Raw genomic sequence first — 21564 nt, 5'->3', positions numbered from 1 at the left:
TATAAAGGACATGAATCACAAGCATATGGGGAACCATAGCTAGTATTAGAAAATGTGATACAAGCAGGTTTTAGGAGATGGCATTGAAACTAACACTTTTAACTGAGATAAAAAGAGATCTGGGTTCATTTCATGGTTTTGTTGAAGTTATCTTCTTGCACTTGTAACCACTCTGTGCCACGCACAGCCTGGAAAATCAGGGTAATACTGCTCTGTTGCCTAGTCCCTTCCTACCTCGCTCGGTAAGTACAGTCTTTCATGACAGACTGACTGATACTATGTGGGCATGTGTGTGGTCTCTAGTACTAACAAAGCTAATTTTGGATGTAGCTTGTAAGTGCTGTTGTAATAAAATTGAAAACAAATTGGAAGTGCTGGGTTTGAGCATTTATATGTGACGTTTTTCACATTCACTTGAGTTCATCTTGTTGCCATAGATACTATTTTTAGTTATAATTTCTGTTGATGTTTGTTTACTTCTACGAATTTAGTTAACTTGTTTCAAAGCTTTGCTAAATCAGTTTCCTGTAGGAAAATAATAATTATAAAAAAAGGAGTACCTACTTTGGGTAGCAGAAGAATTGAAAAAACTACATATCTGAAAATACTCACTAACTTTTTCTACCCAAACACATTAGATTTTAAAAATACATTTTTTTTCTTTATAAATTAAATAAATAATTTTTTATCTCTCAGTAGGTATAAATATCTCCAGCTGGGCAACCTTTTTGCTGGTTTACAGTTCATTCCTGGTCTCTCTCAGCATTAAATCTTAGAGCATGTCTTCCAGACCATTTTAATCATGTGTTTGTTAAAATCTGGATAAGTAGCTTTCAAAAGCTTGTCCCTTTTCTGAGCTTCATTATCATTGAGGACTACTCGTTTTATCTGTTCATTATTAAATAAGACTGAACCTCTTGATGTTCTGGTCTTCTACAAGGTGCACCTGGAAAACGGATCCATTGATGTAATGTATAGTGTTACGCTCTGTTTCAGCTTTAACAGTTTTCAGTATCCACATCTTTTCTGTATAGAGGGACTTGAGAGTGCAGAGTATGTAAAACACTTCCCCCTTCTGCAGGGGAGGAGAAAATAGGATAGAGAAAACATCAAAAATATTATGTAGTAGGTTGATGCTCTGGAATATAGCAGAAAATAAAAATACTGAGAGAGGCCTTGTTCTGGGAAGATGAGTAAGTGGAAGGGGAGGGTTTTTTGTAAGAAGATGAGGAAGTCGTAATGACCTCATGCTGTTGATGGGTGAAGGTCAGGTATTTACTCTGATTATACCTATTGCCTGCCCTTGACCCTATCGATCATGGAGCTGTTTACTATCTGCCAATCCTTGAAAAGTCAGGGGGAGTGAGTCATCCAGAATGGTGGTTTTTTCCTTTTTTTCCCATTTCCTCTCCCCTCCTTTCTCTCTTTCTCTCCTCTCCTTTCCACTCTTTCTCCTTTCATCCCTCCCCTCTTAGGAATTAAAAAAATAGTTTGAGCAGTTACACATTTTGTTACAGCTTCTTGTCATCACAGTTCCAGATACTACTTGGGAATTTAGAGACCATATTGTAAATGTAAATGAATTATAAATCATTCAAAGTGAAGAAAAACAGGGTTATAAACAGCTGTTCTTTTGCTGTTCGTACAACAGGTACTTTTAGTTCTATCTCATTCACTCTGTCAGTGAACTTTGAATGATTCTTCTACTGTATCTAATACACTAATGGCATATAGGTGAGAGTCAAACACCTAGCTGTTATCCAAACCATATATGACTAATGAAAAATAGAGAAAATAACATTAAAAATAACTTGCAGAAAATAACATTAAAAGTTTGTGCATTTGTGATAACCTGATGTGCTTTCTTCTTGCTTACGAAGTACAGAGGTGGAATCAGATTAGTTTCTCAGTGTTTTATTCTGCCTGTGTTTGGCAAGGAGACTCTTTTATATCCAGTCTGTAATCTTTTAAATATGTGTGCTCTTACAGTTATTAATACTCTTGCATTTCTGTATAGCAGTGCACCTACAATTAATTCTGTTCTTACTGGAATGAACTACAATATAGTGCCTATAAAACTTCCACAGCACTTTCTGCTGGAAAGGTTGTATCTTTGCCTCTTCATTTGCATCTCCAGCACAACTCATGATTCTGGATTAATTCATTAAATATATAAATAGTTTTGGGTTGGGGGAAGAGGCCAGAATTTTCTTTCCTTAAGTGATGCCTTATCTGTCTGAGATGACTCAGGTCACTCAAGCTAGCAGTTTAATGGAAGAGGACAGAGATAGAGAACAGTCCTTGACTAGAGTCTGCATGTTATGTGATGGCCACCTACCATATAATATTGTTATGAGGAAAAATTGAGGCAAAACAAATGTGAAAATATATTATCCAAAGGACCGGCTTGACATTTGTTTTATCTGTAAGAAAAAAGAAGGATGTTGCTATAACAAGTTTAACGGCTAATTGTCATATTGCAGGGCTTTTTGTTAATTTTTGAATGACAGGAATGTATATTTATAATATGAATATGCAACATAATAATAATCCTATTTTTGGGGGGAGTTATTGGCCCATTACTGAAAAAAACAGATTATATTATTATCAGTCCATTATAAAATAATTATTCCAACAGCTTTATGTATTTAATATAGCTGGAATTCCTTTCATATTCAAGTCAGCAGGAGCTTTAATATTGATTCTAGTGCAGCCAAGACTTTACCTGTGGATGCTGGAATAAATGCTTATTGAAACGCTCTAGAATAATTAGATCTTAGAGCATGTGATGATAACACCAAAAAGTTACCTCATCTAACATTTAGCAAAAGGAATTCTTTACCTTGGCTAAAATGTAGTATTTACCTAGTTTTAAAAGATATTGAGAAGTTCAGGACCAAGACTGCCTTACAGAAGAGTTTAGTCTGAAAACAGATCTCAATAGAGGTTCCTTTTATTGTAAGAAGATTTACCATGCACAAAAACCCCTGTTTAATTGCCATCCTCTTTGAGCAGAAGCCAGAGTACGAGGCAAAGGACTGGCAGAATACTTGAAGGTTATAAAGCATAAACTTGTAAAGTAAAACTATAAACTCATTTTTGTTTCTTGATGCAATTTGCAATCAAAGAAGGTTTGTTAGTGTATGATTAGTCATGATTCTCTTCTGCAAGACGTTAAGTCATGCAGCTGTTTGGAAACTTTATTAAATCTGTTACTGTAGTTCCATGCTCTGTTCTCCAATGATGTCTCTTTCCTTTTCTTCCTTTTGTTCTTCCCTGTTGGGATAACTGCCAAAACTCAGGGTTACTGAAGATCGATTAGAAAGCTTTTGCTTCTCTGCTCACTTCATCTGCGTGCAGTCCTTCACATAATGTTCTTTAGATAGCTTCAGCAGAAAGACCTTTAGCCAGCAGTTAAACAGTGTATGATATTCAGTGCCTAAGGTAACAGTACAAGTTTGAACTCAAAATAGTAACTGGAGAAAAGAAGTAATAGGTTAAATTGTAGGATTTAGAAAAACAAACACAATCCTCTGTACATTCATCCTGAGTTGTGCGAACTGGAATTTTTTTATATGCCTTTTCAAGTGTGTGAGGTAAGCATCTGTCAGAGGAAGGAGTAATCTGAACAAGATGTGATATTTCTCCTACACATTTCTAATTTGCTACTTTACGTCTCTATAATACTTTATACGTTTGTATTTGTTACACTTGCTCATTTAGGTAATAAGTACCAGTGTAAATTAGCAGATTTCTAGTTAGAAGTTGAATTTATCATGTTGTGATAGTTGACAGGTCATGTGTGTATATTATATACGTGTGTGTCTGTATTACCAGTCTGTGCACTTCTCTCTGTATTTTTTTCTTCCTAACACCTGAAGAATCATGTCAAGATTTCAAACAGGTAGCTGTATCCAAGCGTAGAAGCTACTCAAAATAGAAAATCCACAGAAGGCTAGATGTATCTCAGAGATTTAACCCAGAAAAGCCACAAACCATACCACTTAGGAAAGCTATTTTAGGAGAGCGATAAAGCAAGCCTGTATGAAATTTTCTTTGGTCACTACTCGAAAAAGTGATGATGAAAAGAAACCATGCGTGCTTCAAAAGTATTTCTTGTGGTACTTGAGACATAATGATTTGGGAGAACAGACTGCTTGTTAGGTAGGTTGAAAACTGGCTGTGCTGCCAAGCTTGAAGGGTCAGCATCTAGTTGGTGGCAGGCAGTGAGTGGAGGAAGAGGAAGCTGGGCTTGATTATTCTGGGGAAGAAAGCTATGGGGCAGTCTAATAGCAGGCCCCCACTTGCCTGAAGAGCAGTTGCAAGGGTGACCAAGTTAAACTCTTCCTGGTAGTGACACAGAGTATAAACACCAAACAAACCCTGAAACCCCCCATGGCTAAAAATTGCAGCTTGAGATATTCAGATTGGACATTAGGAAAATCATCTTACCTAGGGAGATAGTACAGCACTGGAACAGGTTATCCCAAGGCCCTATGGAGTTTCCATCTTGGGGGGGGTTTGAAAATAGAAAATGCCAACCTTCAAATGGGTGACTTGCCGTGGTGTGAGCAGGGATAGTAACCTAGAGCAGGAGCTGGGACTGGAGGTCTCCAGAGGTCCCTTCAAAGCAGCATTTCTGTGATTTTGAGTGGCTTTGCTCTGATATGCACTTCACGTGCGAATGATATCAAACAGAGCTATTTGTCTCCAATTTTCTGCTGGTAACAGACCATTTTCCAGCTTTACCGTTGTACCCAGCAGAAGAGTCAAATTTCATTTTGACTGTTACATTCAGATAATAGCTAAGAAGTGCCTGGAGGCAACTGAACCAGAGACAGCGGACAGAAAGAGGTACCTCTGTATGCCTTGAGTTACTACTTTTGAAAGTAGGCTTGCTGCTTTTTGAAAGTTTGGTAGAGGATAGAAATGGCATGTTATGTTACTTTTCAAAGAATTCCTTCTACAAAGTCTTGGTTTCTGTACGTATGTGGAGTGTTGTAAAAATTATGTGGGAATGCTGTCAGGAAATCCTTCTGATTACTTTAATTAAAAAAACCTGCTTCCCTCTGAAGTTCTGTGGTAAGAAACAAGTAGTTACTGTCATCTTTTGTTTCTGAGTTTTAAAGCAGAGGACTCACACATACTGCAACATTACTGTGTATCTGAAAAAGCTCTGATATTAATTAGAGTTGAAACTTTTCTTGTGTTTGAATATGGCCTTTTTTTTTTTTTTTTTTAAAGCAGTGATAGCCACAAGTGAGCTAATGCTGTTTCTGAAGGCCTAGAAGTTGATTTTCATAGTTACGGGCTATTGAATGAAATACACCAAATAATATCTTAACAGTGCATGATTAGCAGTACTCTCATCTTGTCCTGTTGTGAAATTAGTGTAGACTTAGGAAAAAGTTTTAAAACAACAATTTTACCAGTACTATGTGATCTCTTAAGTGAATTGGCCCTTATGTGAATCTCTGCCAAGGTCATTGCTCCACCCGCGGTGCTCCTGTCTTCTTCTGCGGCTCCTCGTCTGTCTACTGAGCTCTATGTGATTTACCTAAGTTTTACCCGTGACCCTCACTAAAAAGCAGTGATTATGATGTACTAAGAAAGAGGTATTTGCTATATTTAAAAAGTGTCAGCACTGATCTCTGTGAAATGTGTTGTGCCCATGGGGGAAGAGACCTACTTTGAAGTAGGCAGGAATGAGCTTGTCTAGTCGGTGGGTTTAATTTCAGTTTACAGTGGCATCTGCTGATCTGTTTGGTGATACCGTGTTTTTTCATCTGCATTACCACGTCGGTGGAAGGGTTAGGCACTGCCGTACTTTCAGAATGCCTGGAATCTTGTAATTTTCAGGGGCAGACTTTCTACATTGATAGATATATAAATCTGGTGATAGCATCTTGTACCACATCAAAGACAACTGCGGCGACTCATTCTTCAACTTCAGGCTCTGTTAAGTGCACGCTGTCCTTTCCTAATCAGCGTAACCGTGTCATATCCCTGGGTCAGCTTAGGGATTTTTCCCATCTAGTGTGCCCCGTTTCCAGAACTTACTCCTGCAGGTGATCTCAGTTGCCCATCTTCTGATGAAGCTTTTTACTGAAGATGCAAATACGTTGTTTTCGTCCTTGTCTGTCCCCATTTCCCTTGTGTGGTATTGTTGCCCCCTGGCTGAGATGGTTCCTTGCCTGCCTCAGTCCTTGTCTAAACTGATTCTTCAGTGTTGTTCAATGCTGTCTGTACAGTAATAATCTTCCCTTTTTTTTTTTTTGTCTTTTTTGGAGGGGGTGGGGGAGAGGATGGTTGTTACTAGAAAGGCAGATAGATCAATGCAGCAATGTATATAGCTTTGGAGTTATACAGTTGACCGCTGTAAATCTGACTGAACTTGTTACTCCCTTTTAAGTGTTGCTTAGACTGATTTATCCCTAAAATAAAGCCAGGAATTGCAAAGTCATTCCACAAAGAAGAATAGAGGCTGTAGTCTCATCTTAGCTGCGTTCAGGTAGCTGTGCTCTTCACACAAATTCTTCAAAAGAAATGTTCAGAACATGCATGACCTTAGTAGGAAAAGGCTAGCTTTTTGTGGTACAATGGTACGATTTATGTAGAATGGATAAAAAGGAATATTGCAGCTTATCTGAAGACAAATAACAAGCGTCATTCTCCAGTGACAGCGATTACTTGCCTTTGTAGTCATACAAAGTAATTCTTTTGTAAGAGAAGAAATTCCACTGTGCGAGAGCAAATATTTGAAATGGAGCAAGCGTTGTGAGTGGGAATTTGATATGTTCACGGAACACTGTGTGCTAAAGTAGATAGATATTTTTCCTTTACAAATGGAGGAGCTGAAGATACTGGAGATGCCGCAACTTCTGTTCACTAAATTGCCATATGCCTTTTCTTTCCTTTGCCCCTTTATAGTGACTTCCCATTTGATATGCCTGAGCTATTTACAGTCTTTACTTGCTGTTGCTATCATTGTCCTGATGATACAAAAGGAAACACTTTCTTAATGTGCTGTGAAATATAACGTGGTTTGTAATCCTGTGTGTGCTTTGAAAGACAAAATGAACCACTGACTGTAGTGTCATCAGACACCACATGTTGTTTGTCTGAAATGGTGGTCCTTTGCATACTTTGGAAATAGCACTCTGGTGTACTAATCTCTGGGAAAGTCATTTTTATTATTGTTGGCTCCTGTGTGTAGCGTGCAGCTCTCAGCTGACATACTATACATTATAGAAAAATGCCTGTGACTCAGCTAACAAAAGCCCAATGAAGTATCTAAATTAGGAATCTGTTTCGTGTGCCTTTTTTGTGCTTTTCTACTTATTACTGCATGCTGTCCTGTCTTATTTGTACACAAGACAGCCAGTCCTCTGCAAGGCAAGACCACACTCTCAGTTTTATAAAAGCAGCAATTCCACTTAAAATTTACCATCTTGGTACCACAAGTAGAAGGCACCAGTCCACCAGAATAGAACGCAAATTCTGTCAGACTTTAAATTACATTTAAGTATAGATTAATTCTTTCACAATAGCAATGCTGTTTCTATGCCCTTCTTTTCTTGCAGTACGTTCATTTAACTGTCAGCCTTCACATTTAGTTATAATAAGGTACAATTTTTGCAGTGTATGTTTTCATTGTAGACTGAATCGTATGTCTTACATAGCTTCAAATGAATCTTCATCATAATGTTGATTATAAACCAATCAGAAAAATAAAAAGTACCTAACGGCAAGAGACAATGAATAGCTGAAAACAAAATAATATTAACAACTATTTAATACAAAACTACAAGCTTGTTTTGTGACTAGAGTTATTAATAGGTAACTCTGAGAATTCCTGTGATTTACTGACTGAAATGTCAAACCTGACTGTGTACAGTTTTTTTAGAAAAAGCTAAAGACAGCTATAGCATAAGGAGGGGTTTTTCATTTGATGGAGTTAAATTTTGCAGTTTAGAGATCTCGTCATTTTACATCAAAATGCTAAAATGTATCCAGATTAGGTCAGTGCCTGTCTGGGGGGCTAGACACCCCATATGAGCTGATTCCAGTTGCTGAATGTGAATTCCTGTGAATATTGGGCACCAGAGAATGAGATTTGTTTAGTTACTGTGAAGAGAGTTGTTGGGGCTCTGAAAGGCACGGTAGCTGCTCACCAAAGGAGTCCTTTCCTTTTGGTAACTTCTTGCAGTTATAAATTCATAACCTGATGAGGTCTTTTCAGTAGTTTCAGTGTTACTATGTGCTTTAAAAATCAAATGTAGTTGGCTTATTTCTTTGGAATTCATTTGATGCCGCATTGTAAAACACTCATTAACTTTTACGTGTGCTTAGTCTAACAATGCTACGAAGAATTTTGAGGAATGCCCTCAATTGAGGCTTGTCAGTAAATGCCTAATTTCTTACCCTTGGTGACTTTTGCAAGCATGAGCCAGTTTCATTTCTGTATCGGGATAACTTTGCTCTGATACAGCCATCAGGAAGGATGCAGCCATCAAAATCCTTATCACTGGACTCCATAAATGTAGGACAGTCTCCTTTAACAAGAAACGAATTTAAACCATCCCTTCTATGGTAGGTGCGAGCAGACCTCTCCTTGTGCCCTCCTGCGACTTCTGTGCACTCTCCAGTAATAAAGAACTGAAACCATCAGCAGGAGGCACCATGTAGTCGCTTGGGCTGCTGGGCTTCTGTGAAGAGTCCAGTCTTGCATTCAAGTTTTTGCAGTCACATTTCTCTTATCTCCACTTGAACTTCTCTTCTGCTTTCTGAACAGCAGTTGAGGGTTGGGTTTGAATAACTTTTGGCCAGCAAAGTAATACTTACCACTTTTGGGTGGTTGTTAGATCTTCCAAGCAGAAATGCCTTGCAAGATGAAGAAAAGCAAACAAAACAAGAGTGTCTTTATCTGTGCATACTATACAAAATCTTTAGGAAAAAGAGAAGAAAGGAGTATTGATGCCTCTCTTTTCTCTCTTTACTATAGGCGTGCAGGATCCTCAGCATGAGAAGATAATTACTGTGACTACTAATGGAAGTATTCACAGCCCCAAGTTTCCACACACATACCCGCGTAATACTGTACTAGTGTGGAGATTAGTAGCAGTAGACGAAAATGTATGGATACAGCTTACTTTTGACGAGAGATTTGGGCTTGAGGACCCAGAAGATGACATTTGCAAGTAAGTTACTTTTCCTTTAACTAAGAAAATTCTGAAGGGGAGGTGTGTGGGATGGAACAAAAGGGTTGCTCAAGTTTTGCAAAAATGTGACACCTGCATATTTATAAAATGCATCTTTTAAATGATTAGTTTATGATTTTCTTTTGCAGTGCTAGAGAAGGATTTCATACTTGAAAGCTTTGGGGTCCCCCTATTTTCCTTCCGCATTCAGTATCTGGTCCACAGATACGTTGTGATACAAAACCATGAAATATTTAATATCTCTCTCTCAAATAAAAGTTTTGACAGCTGGAAAAATATTATTGACAGAATGTTAGAGGAATGAATGTCTAATTTTTACAGAGAAAATTTGGGTAAGCAAGTTTCCTGAAGTGGAATTCACAACACAAAGTACAACATCCCTGTTCAGAAAAACCCCCACCATACTGCACAATATTTTAATGGCCTTTAATGGTTAAGTTCTCAGTTTTCTATGAAAAACAGTACTTAGAGTATTACATTAATGGAAATTCCTTAATGATATTGTAATTTTCCCAACTTCAGTAAGTATTCTGCCTGGTCAATCACTGGCACAGGTTTCTGTAGGACCTATGGAGTCTGTATTTCCTTCCTATGATTTGCAGCCAAAGGCTTCGTAGATTGGGAGAAATACAACTGTGACACAACTGGCATCAGGATGGACGTAGTTCTGAATCAAACCATCTAATTGATTATGTTTTGGGTATTTTGTGAGGCAGTAGGAGCTGACATTATATATGCTTCCTGTGGGTGGGTAAAAGGGGAGACTTCCTAAACTCGTATCCTGCATCTGTCTGCCATCATAGCAACACATTGTAAAAAAACCACAAGGTGTGAATAGTGGTATATTGTCTGAACTCTTTTCGGTAAATTATGTGACAGATAAAATATGTCATTTGAATGTCATATCTTCCTTTGATGTGTTCCTGGAGAGGTACTTCACACAAGATATTTTCTTTCAAGGTAGTTTTTTGTTATGGTGTGATCTTCTGTTTGGGATTTTATTTTTGAGCACGTTGTGTATACACATTTGATTTAATTCTTGCTTTCAGTTTTTCTAATTAACTGACATTTGGTTGGTTTTATATCTTGAATCAACTGCTGATAACAAATTGTAATTTCTTAGAGGTTACTTTTGGACTTATCCTTAATTTGGGAGCTGAGGTTCATAACAGATGGACAGATATCTTGCTTTCATAATTCTGAAGGGAGTAATTGTCAAGGCCATGTCAAATATAATTAAAATACTGATTACCATAAACATATGTTTGCTCAGATGAGTGCACTCCCTTTGCACAAGAATTCTTTTCTTTAAATGAAAACTTAGCTTGCTTTTTCTTTTCTTTGCATATGGCAGAGTGAAGTGGCAAGTGAAAGAAAATCCAGGTAGGGTGACTCATTCGTCCACTTGCAAAGAAAAAAGTAAGATAAGTTAAAATATTTTTAATATTATAACTAGAATAGTATTTTAATGGGAGTACATTTATTTTAAGTAAACAATGCGCTGAATACAAAAGTATTGGTCAAATTAATAAAGAGTAATAAGTCACTCATAACCTTCACTCGGTTGTAATCTTATCGTGCTCATATTTGTGCAGGGATACCAGGAAGTTGTATGAATGCAATTCCTGATATGTGCACTTTTGAGGACACATTGGGCTTTTTGGCTTGGAAGATAAGAGCCTCAGAGAAAGTTATACTGTTGTTTTTAACCAAAATAAAACATATAGCTAGGGTTCGTATGAAATTTAAACTCAGTAACAAACTCAGTAAAGAAAGAGAAAGTGTACCTTGTTTGGCGTGAAGGGAGTATAAGTAATTGACAAGTTGAGGAAATGACTAAAACACAGAGAGTTTAACTGTGTAAAATAGGCCGTGTAAGATACCAGTTATCAGAGTGATATCTCTTTATAAGTAATGTCTTGTGTTTCTTATCTCTTATAGTTCCTAATAAAATTATTTAATCTTTTTTCCAGTACCTTCTGTAGAAAAGCTAAGGGATTTTATTGATTTCATCCCATGCTATTTGTTACTCCACTGTTTCTGCCATCTTGAAACACACAAATCAGTATTTTTGCTGTAGAGTACTCAACAGTTGTTGAGTTTATATGACAAAGGACAGAATAAAATATGACATGAAATTTAATATATTATAACTCTATACCTTACAGTGACCTGATCCTTTAATTCTGACCTATGACTGAAACTATTCAAAAACTGAAGCCCATTAGACTTTCTATGCAACAGTGTACAGTTTTTGCCAGGATATTTTTCTTCCCCCTAAATAGTATATGAGAGGATCTCATGAGTCACCTGCAGTGGTCATTGTCAGTTTTCAGTTCTTCTACCTGCTTCTTAAGCTGCATGTTCTGTGCAATGCCAGAGCTTTCTCCATCATTGCTGTAGGCTGTAATACCCTGTAGCAGCTTTTAAATCTCATCGTAAGTCAAATATTGCTCCTACATAGGAGAAAAATAAAAGAAAACCATATCCAACTATATAAGAGTTTTTTGCTCTTAAATAGCTGGAAAACAATGGTAATGGTGAATAAGAAATGTCCCAGATGTATCCTGAAGGTATGGCAAGTTTTTGCCTGTATCTGGCCATCCACACTTGGATTTCTCCAAAGTCTGGTCTGACAGTTCAAGCTGTTCTGTGAGATCTTTTCATCTAGAGCAAGTATCACATTTTACAGATACATTGAAGGTACCAGCCTAGTCTCCACTTTAAATACTTACCTGAATCGGAATCAGAGTGATCTCGCATGGCATCTTTTCCCACTTCATTTTTACTTGCAATTCAACCTACAGTGTTTTACTAGGGTAGAGCATTTGCATTACAGCAAATTCTGTGTTTATGACCAGCCATCCTGACCTAGCCTCACCTGGAACAGCATTAACACACATAGTCCTAATTGTTGTGCTAATTCTCACCAGTCTCAATAAGGATTGCTGTGTTCTGTATGTTTTGGAAACAAACTTTAAAGTATATGGGCTTTAGAATACACTTCCGCTGTTTTCCCGTATTTCTCCAGGTGATTTTTGTCCTGGTTTTACAATTGTGATGTGCTTGAAATTTCTGCAATTTGTCTCTGCACTGCTTAAAATACAGCTAATGATTTATTTTGATTTGATTTATTTTGATTTATTTTATTTTATTTTATTTCATTTTAGCAATAGCTCTAATTCCTCTGCACTGCATCCTTTCTCTGGGCAAAATGTTAAAAATCCCACTGAGTCCTCTCCAAAGTGAACACAAACTGCAATTTCTGTGAAAACTAGATCCATGCATGTATCCCAGAAGAACTTTAGGTTATTTGGTTGATAATATGGATATTTAATGCTCTGCAATATTGCAGGAATTTTGGCTTTGTACAATCTGTTTGATTTCAGTTGTGACTTGCAAAAGAAAAAGTTTATGAACAAAAAAATCCCCCAGCAAACCAAACAAACAAAAAGGGAGAAGTATGCAGACTGTCAGTGAATTTTCCTTACATAAAGGGAATTTCTATCTAAATGAGGCATAGTGGATTTACGTTCTGTATGTCCACCCTTTCTGATGAGGAAAAGAAGCAGCTTTTCTTCTGTTGATGTGATAGCTGATGTGACAAGTCATTATTTTCATGATGCTAGCCCCTCAACTCTGTTTCAGTCATGAGGCCGTTAGATTCTGTGCCTGACAGCTCCTATCATCAGGGAGATGCCATAACTTTCCTTGACCAGGAGGGACTGATTTTTGCTCAGTTGTTGCTTGTTGTCCAAAATTGTTGCTTTCTGTCTCTGAGAACATGCAGTGATAAAAGCTTTGGGATAAACTCCTCTGTGTCAGGAAGACACACATTTAGCTTCCTTTCAGGAAGAGCATGGATGCCGCAGTTGTCTTTAACGGGCAGTCTGATGTTGTGAGTAGGCTGTACTCTGGAGCGTTACAACGCAAGTCTGCAATAGGAAAAGAGAAAAAATGATCTTTCTTATGTTAGTAACCTGTGCCAAACTCTCTCTCTCCCTGTGCACAGAATGGCTCTAGTTGTACATCTCAGTGGTGGTTGCAGCTGTTCTTTCTAATCATCAGATGATTACAGTCTGTTTGACTTTTATTATATATGATAAAGCACAGAAATATGTCACAAATCCAAAGTGCAATTACTGTAGATAAGATGATAAGGATAAAACACATGAGTAAAAGAATGTGTAACCAACCAATAGTTGAATAATAGATGCCATTTGACCATAATCTTCATTTTAGGCTAGCTATACTCATTTTCGACTCTCTTCGGTCTTCCAATAATTTAAAGTATGAACTATAGCCTGTTTTGTGTGGGGTGGTTTTCTGGGGGCGTGGGGGCTGGGGGGAGCTTTTAGCAGCTGCATATGTGAACCTGTTCATATAGTTATATAATTGAAGCATTTACCTATAAGGTTTTTGAAAGAATTCCCAAAGCTTGTCTTGTTAATATGTGCAGTATGTAGAACTTTTGCCTGAAGAAAATTAGTTAAGCTGAAGGCAGCTGTCAGTACTAACATGGGGTAAAATCTGTGTGAGTAGTACTGTGACTTTTTTTTTTTCTTCCTCACATCAGATTAAATACTTAATACTGGGAATGTTCTTCCTCTGACGGTTCTTGGGGTGATGCTGTAAAATACAGAGCCACATGCATTAAATTTTCTACCTGCCTTTTCCTAATGTTTCTGTAAGCTACTTGCCTTCGCTTCAGATCTGTTGTGACTGAACTGTGCCCAAGCTGTTCCCTTCCATTCAGGGAACATCAAAGTTCTGTGGTAGAAATCGTAATCCAACCAGCTTCAACAGTCGTATGTGTTCCTAACGAATGTATCATTAGGAAATGGTTGACAAGGGTTAAAAAATCAAAAGATTTGGCTCAATCTGACAAGACTGAAACAAGTTATTAAGACAAAACATACAGATGCTGTCTTTATTGGATGTCTATGAAGAGGAAAATATTTGTTTCACTGTCTGTTTTTGAAAAATATTGCATTAAATGCACATCATGCAGTGATAAGTTATGGTAAACACAATAAAAAGGCTAAATATTTTGTTATGTAATTTGCTAAAGAGATCTTTCCGTGTGACATAAGACATAATAAGTAACTTATACCACGGGCAGCTTCATTTCTTGTAATTACTACAAATCTGTACATCTAGCATGTGGAGTAAAATATGGATGGATAACTGCAGCTCCTAAGTGCTTCAGTAAAAAAAAGGACAGGTATTTCACTTTTGTCTGGCCCCTTGTTATAGAAGCACCTTACGGTATCAACAGGGTGCATGCATGAAAGAATTTCAGCATCTTTTTCTTCTAGATAAAGGAAATTTCCCTCACTTACCCCCCACCTGGGGAAAAAATAATATACTGTTTGCTTTGCCTTGAGTGCATTGTAGAGGCAAAGAACATACTAGTATCAAGCATAGATTCAGAAAAAAAACCCCGAAAAAACTCTTCACATAAAGTAAGTATTAATTCTGGGGCTTTTAAGGACAGTGAGTTCCTCATCAAGGTCCAGTTCCCAAGAAAATTGTTTTCTGGACAACTGATGGGCTGTCCTTACTGTCAGACAGCCTTAAATGCTTCTTGTGGACTTGTGATTACAGAGGGTGAAGTTATCTCTTGGGTAAGTACAAAGTTCAAGTTGGCTTTGAATAACTGGACAAAGACCTTTAAATGAACTCTGTATTTAAAGAGGAACTGGTGCAAACAATGTTCATGGCAACTCATGTCGCTAAGCAGCTGGACTGCTGGGATTTGCGTTGCTTTCTTCTTATTCCTCCCCCGCCCCCCAGCCTTCCTTCAGAAGATGGAGGGGTTACTGCTGCCACCTGTATTTGAAAATTCAGAAAACAGTGAGGAGTCCCCCGAAATTTCTAAGGCTTCAAATTGGAAAAAAAAAAACCCGAACAGGCAGCACTAAAACCCATAGATTCTGAGAACAGAGATGAGTGTTATAGTGAAGACCAGTCCTTAAAGGTCTTTTCTTACATCCGTCACCTTTGAATTTCAGTGTGTTCAATTTTAGCCAGACATTTTTTATGAGATGCTACACATATAGAAGAGCTGGGCTCTGTTTAGATGACTCTGCGTATCAGTGATGCTTAAATGTATCTATCATCACTGGCTATACCTTCTTCAGCAAAAGTGACGTCATACTAAATTTAAAATTTATTAGAGCTCAGTTCTGTGGGTCAGATCCATTTGGATAGGATTGATTCCATTAATATATGGAATTATAAAAAGCATATGAATGCTCATTCTTCAAACATAATTTCTTTTTTACGTCCCCCCCAACACATAAATTACTTGTTAATCATTTTTATTCAAAGTCTGAGAAGGAGTCATATAATTTAAATGGCTGGGATGAGTTCTAGCATTCAAATGCCTTAGATTAATAGAAATACTGATAGGAAAGAATTATTATGAAATAGCTAATTTAAGCTGAAGTCATTGGTATAGCAGTGACAGCAAGGTAGTGTTTTAGGAGCAGTGTGTAGAAAATGCCATAAAACTTGTGTTAAGGCAGCTGATGGAGTAGTTTCTTCTGGTGTTTGTGAGGTTGGTTTTTTTTGGTTTTGATTTTTAATTGCTCAACCCATTTCCAAGACAACTGAATAGTGATATCAGCTCAAGAGAGATTTAAATGCTGAATGGATTTAAATGGAGGATGAGTGGAGGATGGGGGTCAAATTTTTAAGAATTTTTAGATTAGTTTCGGACCAGAGTCATAAAAGTTGTTCTTTTACATATAAAGAAAAAAAAGACTAAAACTACAAGGGTTATTTCTTTCATGTGAGTTGAGTTGTAACAACTCAATTATTTTAATATAATGAATGCAGAAGAGTCCAATAGACTTATGCATCTCACTTTCCTATATTTTGAAGAAAAAATGGTCTTTCACATCAAAGAATTAACTGGATCTGTTTCCTTTCTATTATGATTTCATTGAATAAAAATGTCGTTCATTGTATTTTTTTATTTTATTTTTTTAGGAAAGTTCTCTTTTTGGATTTTCTATGATTCCAGAAAAAAATAATTGTTTGATTACCAAATGGTTCAAACTCTAACTCATTGTTCAGCTGGTCCCATTCTGCTGGTGTAGCTACTGTCCATAGTTCACGCTGTGGCAGAGGTGTGTACTGTATCCAGAAGTATACACATTCCTTTGCATTCTCTACTGCTTATTGTAAATTGCTTAATACCATTCTCAGTTTTACAGTTTTGTAAATGTGACAAAGCAGATATCGCAGGCAGTAAAAGAAGATAAAAAATTAGAAAACCAAAATGCAGTGCAACTGTAACTGAGATTACTCTGTAACACACACTTCTTAAGTTTCTGCATATAGGGTTTATAGCTGCAAAATTGTACTCCCTAACAAATCAGAGTACAACATGAGAAAGGGAAAGAGAAGGAGATGCTTCCCTGAGCAGAGCAGGAGGATACAATAGCCTACATGATGTGATCAGAAGGACATGCTCCACAATCTTGGGGGCTACCACTGCATTCTTGTCCACCCAATTTTCCCACCCTCACAGTAAATCCAACATTCATTTTTAGTATCCACTGTTATAAGGGAACACTATAATGGGTATTATTTCACAAGTAATTTAAAATCTATTTTCACAGTCCAGATGAGTGTTAGGAGAGTGATTGCTGATGAGTGGGCAGTTGACGTAATCCCTTACTCCTTTTTCACACCAGAGACTACACTTATTGACTTAAAAAACATATTAGGCTCCTTAAAATTCCTTCCTTGTCCTCCCAATCTTAAGCAAGCTGTTTCAATAAAGTAAACTATGTCCACAGTATCAAAATATTTTTGTAAACGGTCCTAATCCTAATTTATTGCTTCTAAAATTGTTTCATGTTACCATAGTTGGCTGTTTCTAATGGTGTAGACTGAAGTTGGTTTTTTTTTTTTGTTTTGTTTTGTTTTTTTAAAGTGAGTGTGGCACTGATGGGTCTTGCTTCTGTTTAGGGTACTCTGGGAATAGTTGATACTGACAACGTTCCCCTGCTCTTGCCCCACCACTTACTAGAAGACAGAAGTAAACCTGTATTATAAGTAGGCACAAAAACTCATGGTGAGACATCACCACCTGAGATCAGGAATGTAGATGGATCCTATAGCCACCTTGGCTTCTGGTGTGGCTCCCTTAAGTCCTGATGTCAAGAGAAATGCAAGTTGCAAAGGCAGGCCCAGCAGCATAATCTAAAGTTACCCTGTGTAATGTCTATATTTTCCAGTTTATACATAGCATGCGCTCCCTCCCTGATGTTTTCTGGTTACTGAAAGTCTAAGTACAGTTAAGCCCATAGGCTCACTGTCAGGCTTATAAGCAGCTTTATCCTGTTTAATCATCAGGAATAGCAGGCATACCAACTGGCCTATTCCTAGATGGACAGTTGTGTTTCTTCACCTGTTACGCAGCTTTTCTTTTTTTTCTCTTCCTCCCCTTGTTTTCTTCCTTTCCCCTCTCCCTCTCACTATATGCTGCGGTCGCTTCTTCATGTGTATCATCAACATTTTAACAAAGTATGTTGTTCACGTGAAATTGCAGTTAGATCGCATTACCAGCAACTATTGCCGTTCAGGGAAATCGGTAACAGTCCTGTCTTGCACTTAATGCTGCTCCATTGGGATAAAGTAGAAGTGAAATGTAATGCAGTTTACATTAATCTGTTCTTATCTGATCATCAGGATATCTGAGAAGATGCATGTGCATGAGAAATCGCAAAAGGGAAGACTACTTATTATAAAAAAAGTTAGATGGTCATATGGGAGTTTCCTAGGGGTTTTATAAGGTAAAATAAATAGATCTTTTCCTTTTCTGACAGTAACACAAGAACAGGGAGACTAGTAAACTAGCAGCGATTATTAAGAAGTACTGTTTCAGACTAGCCTTTGATTCATATGCTGTGGCTGGGTTAAAAATAGGTCTGCATGATTTTATGACCATTAACTTATAACTAGGTAAACTGAAGTGAGAGGAAACTCCTTTCACTTTTTAGGTGAAAACTGATCTCGTGCTAGGGTTGGGAACGCGTTTTTTCTGCCTCATGCAGTGTTATGCGACTGCTCAGTTATGTTATAGGGATTTTTCACTTTCTGTTCCAGTAGCAATTACTAGCCTGTCCTGAAGCAGGATATTGGACTTCATGACAAATGGTCTGTCCTGGATTGGTAAATCCTGTGTGCTGGTGTAGCAGCCAAGAGACCATATGTTATTGTATTGCTGAACTAGAGAAATAAAAGCCTTTTCGTTTAAATAAACATAGATAGAGCCCTAACCTCCACTGAGGTAGGCAGGAGGGAATGAAAAGAGAGGAAACTTGACCAGTTGTGTAATGCTGCTGTACCATCAGAGGATGCTTGAGGGGAAAGGGTGCTGCTTGCACCGCCCTGGGTGAATCTTCACATGCTAAAAATGCCCTTTAGGATTTTTTTTGTTGTTTTCTTCCAAAATATGCTTTTGAATATTGTTGGGAAATTGCTTAGCCGGTAGTTTTCACGTTGCTGACTGGAGCCATAGATACAGTCCAGGATATAAGGATTGTGCATAAAGAAAAAATTACGATTTGAGATCCTAGAATAAATATTTAAAATGCTGCTTGAAAAACAATGGTAAAAGCATAATTATGGATTAGCAGAAGCTGAAACAGATGCACTGACCACTGTGAACAGGGTGAGTAGAGGTAGAAATTTTATAGCAAATTAGAAAGAATGTTTTACAACCTTGGCTGTTGACGTGAATGCTGAGCTCCCCTAAAGTTTTTGGTTTTGCACAAAATATTGATCTGTAGAGTAGGAACATGTGATTTATTATGATCGCTGTAATTCCCAAGATAAAAATATACCAGAGTTTACAGAGAAGTACTGGGAAAAAGTTGGTAAGGCATTTCATTCTCCAAAATCTGGAGAGCGTAGTACTGTATGCTGTAGGATACATACTGAGCTGGTACACTGTCCGGAGGCAATGGGCTGCCTCTTTATAAGGGGAAATGTGCTTTGGAGGGTATAGTGTCCAGTGCAGTAGGACCCTGAATTCTAATGGCCATTTCCATGTGGTGTTGTACCATGAGTACATAGTAGTAATAATAATAGTAATAAAAATAATTATTGTACAGGTATTCCTCTGGGGGCATGGAGGGGGAAGAATAGGAACACTAGTGTGCAGTACAATAAGTATACTCTGTCTTATTACCATTTTTGTTACATGCATTATGATTTCAATTCATAACTTGTGCAGGATACTAAAAACTTCTCTGGTCTGCACATGAAGTCAGTAGCAGAAAGCAGACAGACTGAAGGTGAAACAGTACAAGAAAATATTTCATGTACATGTTATCCATTTTCTAGTCCTTGAAAAATAACCTTCCCAAGTGACTTCTTGGTTTCGTGGAAAATCTCAAAAAAAAAAAAAAAAAAGTAAAAACTTAGTGTGTTTTATATGGCTACAGGAGAGTCTGTAGTCAAATAGGAAAAAGGTAAGGGTAGCATAGTAACCCAGAGTGATGGAAACTCATGGTGACTTACTCCCCATGGAACTTCTTCCTTTGGATTTTAAGAATGGCCCACGTAAGTAAATGGAATGAGGCATCATTTGCAAGCCGATTCACATGTGTTGGTATGGTTTTTTTCCAAGCTCTCCAATTTTACCATATTCATTTTCCACTTTGATGTAGTAATGGTACTGTCAATATGAAATTTCGTGCACTTTTCTGTTTTGTATCTCTGTTCTACTTATAACGTGCCCTTTTTAGGCAAACTTAATCCGTATTTCAGGAGACCTAAACACGTTTCTTATCCTGACTGGCATTAGGAATACCTGCCATTCTTTGATATAAAGAACATAAGTATAGGTGGCTTCTGAGTAATTTGGCGATCAGCCTTTTAAAAGTAGGAGCTTGGGAAACCATCTTCTTTCCTTCTAACCTCCACTTTAGATCAGCAGGATTATAGTGTCTCTTTCAACAAGATTCTTATTCAAGCGCTTGAAATAACGTATCAATAGAAGTTATACCAGTATAAGTTAGTTCATAGCACAGGCTATCTAAGACTGAATTCTGTGGTTGCTCTATTCTTCTTAAAATACTTATTTACATGCTTTATCTGTATCAGTAGTTTAACACAAGCTTAAATAATTACAGCGTTGCTGTCTGAATATAGAGTTGTTTTGGTTTAGAGCCTGAAATAAATTTACCAGTGTATCTAGTTCTCATTCTTGTGGAAAAGCTAACGTACATCCTCCCCACAAGGCAGAAGTTACCTTCAGACACTACGGGATATTCATGTGCTTGAGATGGAGATCCTTAAGTATTTACCGGTGCACCTAGGTACCAGTCATGATGATTTATTTCCTAGAGGTGTTTGTGTGCCAATTTACAAGTCATCAGGGAAAAGATATGTTTTCAGCAATACTCAGTTTATCAGTTGGCACTAAAACAAGCCTTTGATATAAAGGAGCTGCATTTCTTTGGAGTTGTTTTTCCATTAGGTGCCTTGATTCTAGTTCACTAGACGACAAAAGCTACTACTTAAAATGTATGTGTCTCAGCCTCACATGGTGCCTCAAGTATTCAGCAGACGCACAGAAAATGGTAATATGTTTTCTGGTAGACTGGAGAGTGGTAATGCAGCAGTTAATTTCTCCAAACCAAACAACCAGAGCATCCTTTTCTTTTCATGAAAAGTGTTCCAATGTTTGAAAAGTAGAATTTGGAGCTTTGAACTCTGTTTTGTTTTTCCCTTTCACTTGCAGTATTATAAATGTGTGTTTATGACCAAAGTGTCTGGCAGTGAATGAAGGGGAAGAAAATCGAAATCTAAGGATTAAACTTTTTTTTTAATGTATCCTAAATAACAAGGTAGAAATACAGAGAAAGTTGTGCGGTTGTGTTAGAAGCCTCAGGCTGTTACTAATCACTATGAGGAAAGATTAAATAGAGAGAACCATGGCAACCATCTAACATTTGTGAATGAATCTGTGTTTCCATAAGGCAGTTCTTAATGTACAGTACTGCATATTCTAAAATAGATGTATTCAAAGTAGGTTGGCGCAGAAACTACCACCCATATTTGGTGAATGGCAGTTAGAAATGTTCTCTGTTTATACCTTGAGTATCTTTATTTCATGGAAAATGTAGACATGGCAGGATACTTGCGTTTTTTATGCTCATTTGCAGTATTGGCTGGAAGCGATGTCTGTTGCTGGAAGTGATGTTTGTGTATAATTAAACATCATTTTCTGAGTACAAGAAACCTGACCTCATCAGTTATTTATTTGGATTATATCTGGATATGCTGTTTCTTTCCAGTGACTGTTAAAACACGGTTA

General features: G+C 37.4%; 1 protein-coding gene across 1 annotated transcript in view; it reads left to right on the top strand.

Moving 5' to 3' along the window:
* The window catches only part of PDGFC (platelet derived growth factor C), a 134861-nt gene that overhangs the window by 70032 nt on the left and 43265 nt on the right, over positions 1 to 21564 (top strand). Inside the window, exon 2 of the mRNA XM_074589744.1 lies at positions 9005 to 9200. Within this exon, the coding sequence (XP_074445845.1) occupies positions 9005 to 9200 (196 nt within the window). The remainder of the gene's footprint in view (positions 1 to 9004; positions 9201 to 21564) is intronic.

This window comes from Larus michahellis, chromosome 5, assembly GCF_964199755.1.
Source record: "Larus michahellis chromosome 5, bLarMic1.1, whole genome shotgun sequence".
In the NCBI taxonomy this organism is placed as follows: Eukaryota; Metazoa; Chordata; class Aves; order Charadriiformes; family Laridae; genus Larus; species Larus michahellis.
The sequence above is the reverse complement of the archived record's forward strand: the minus strand, read 5'-3'. Positions and strand labels throughout refer to the sequence as shown.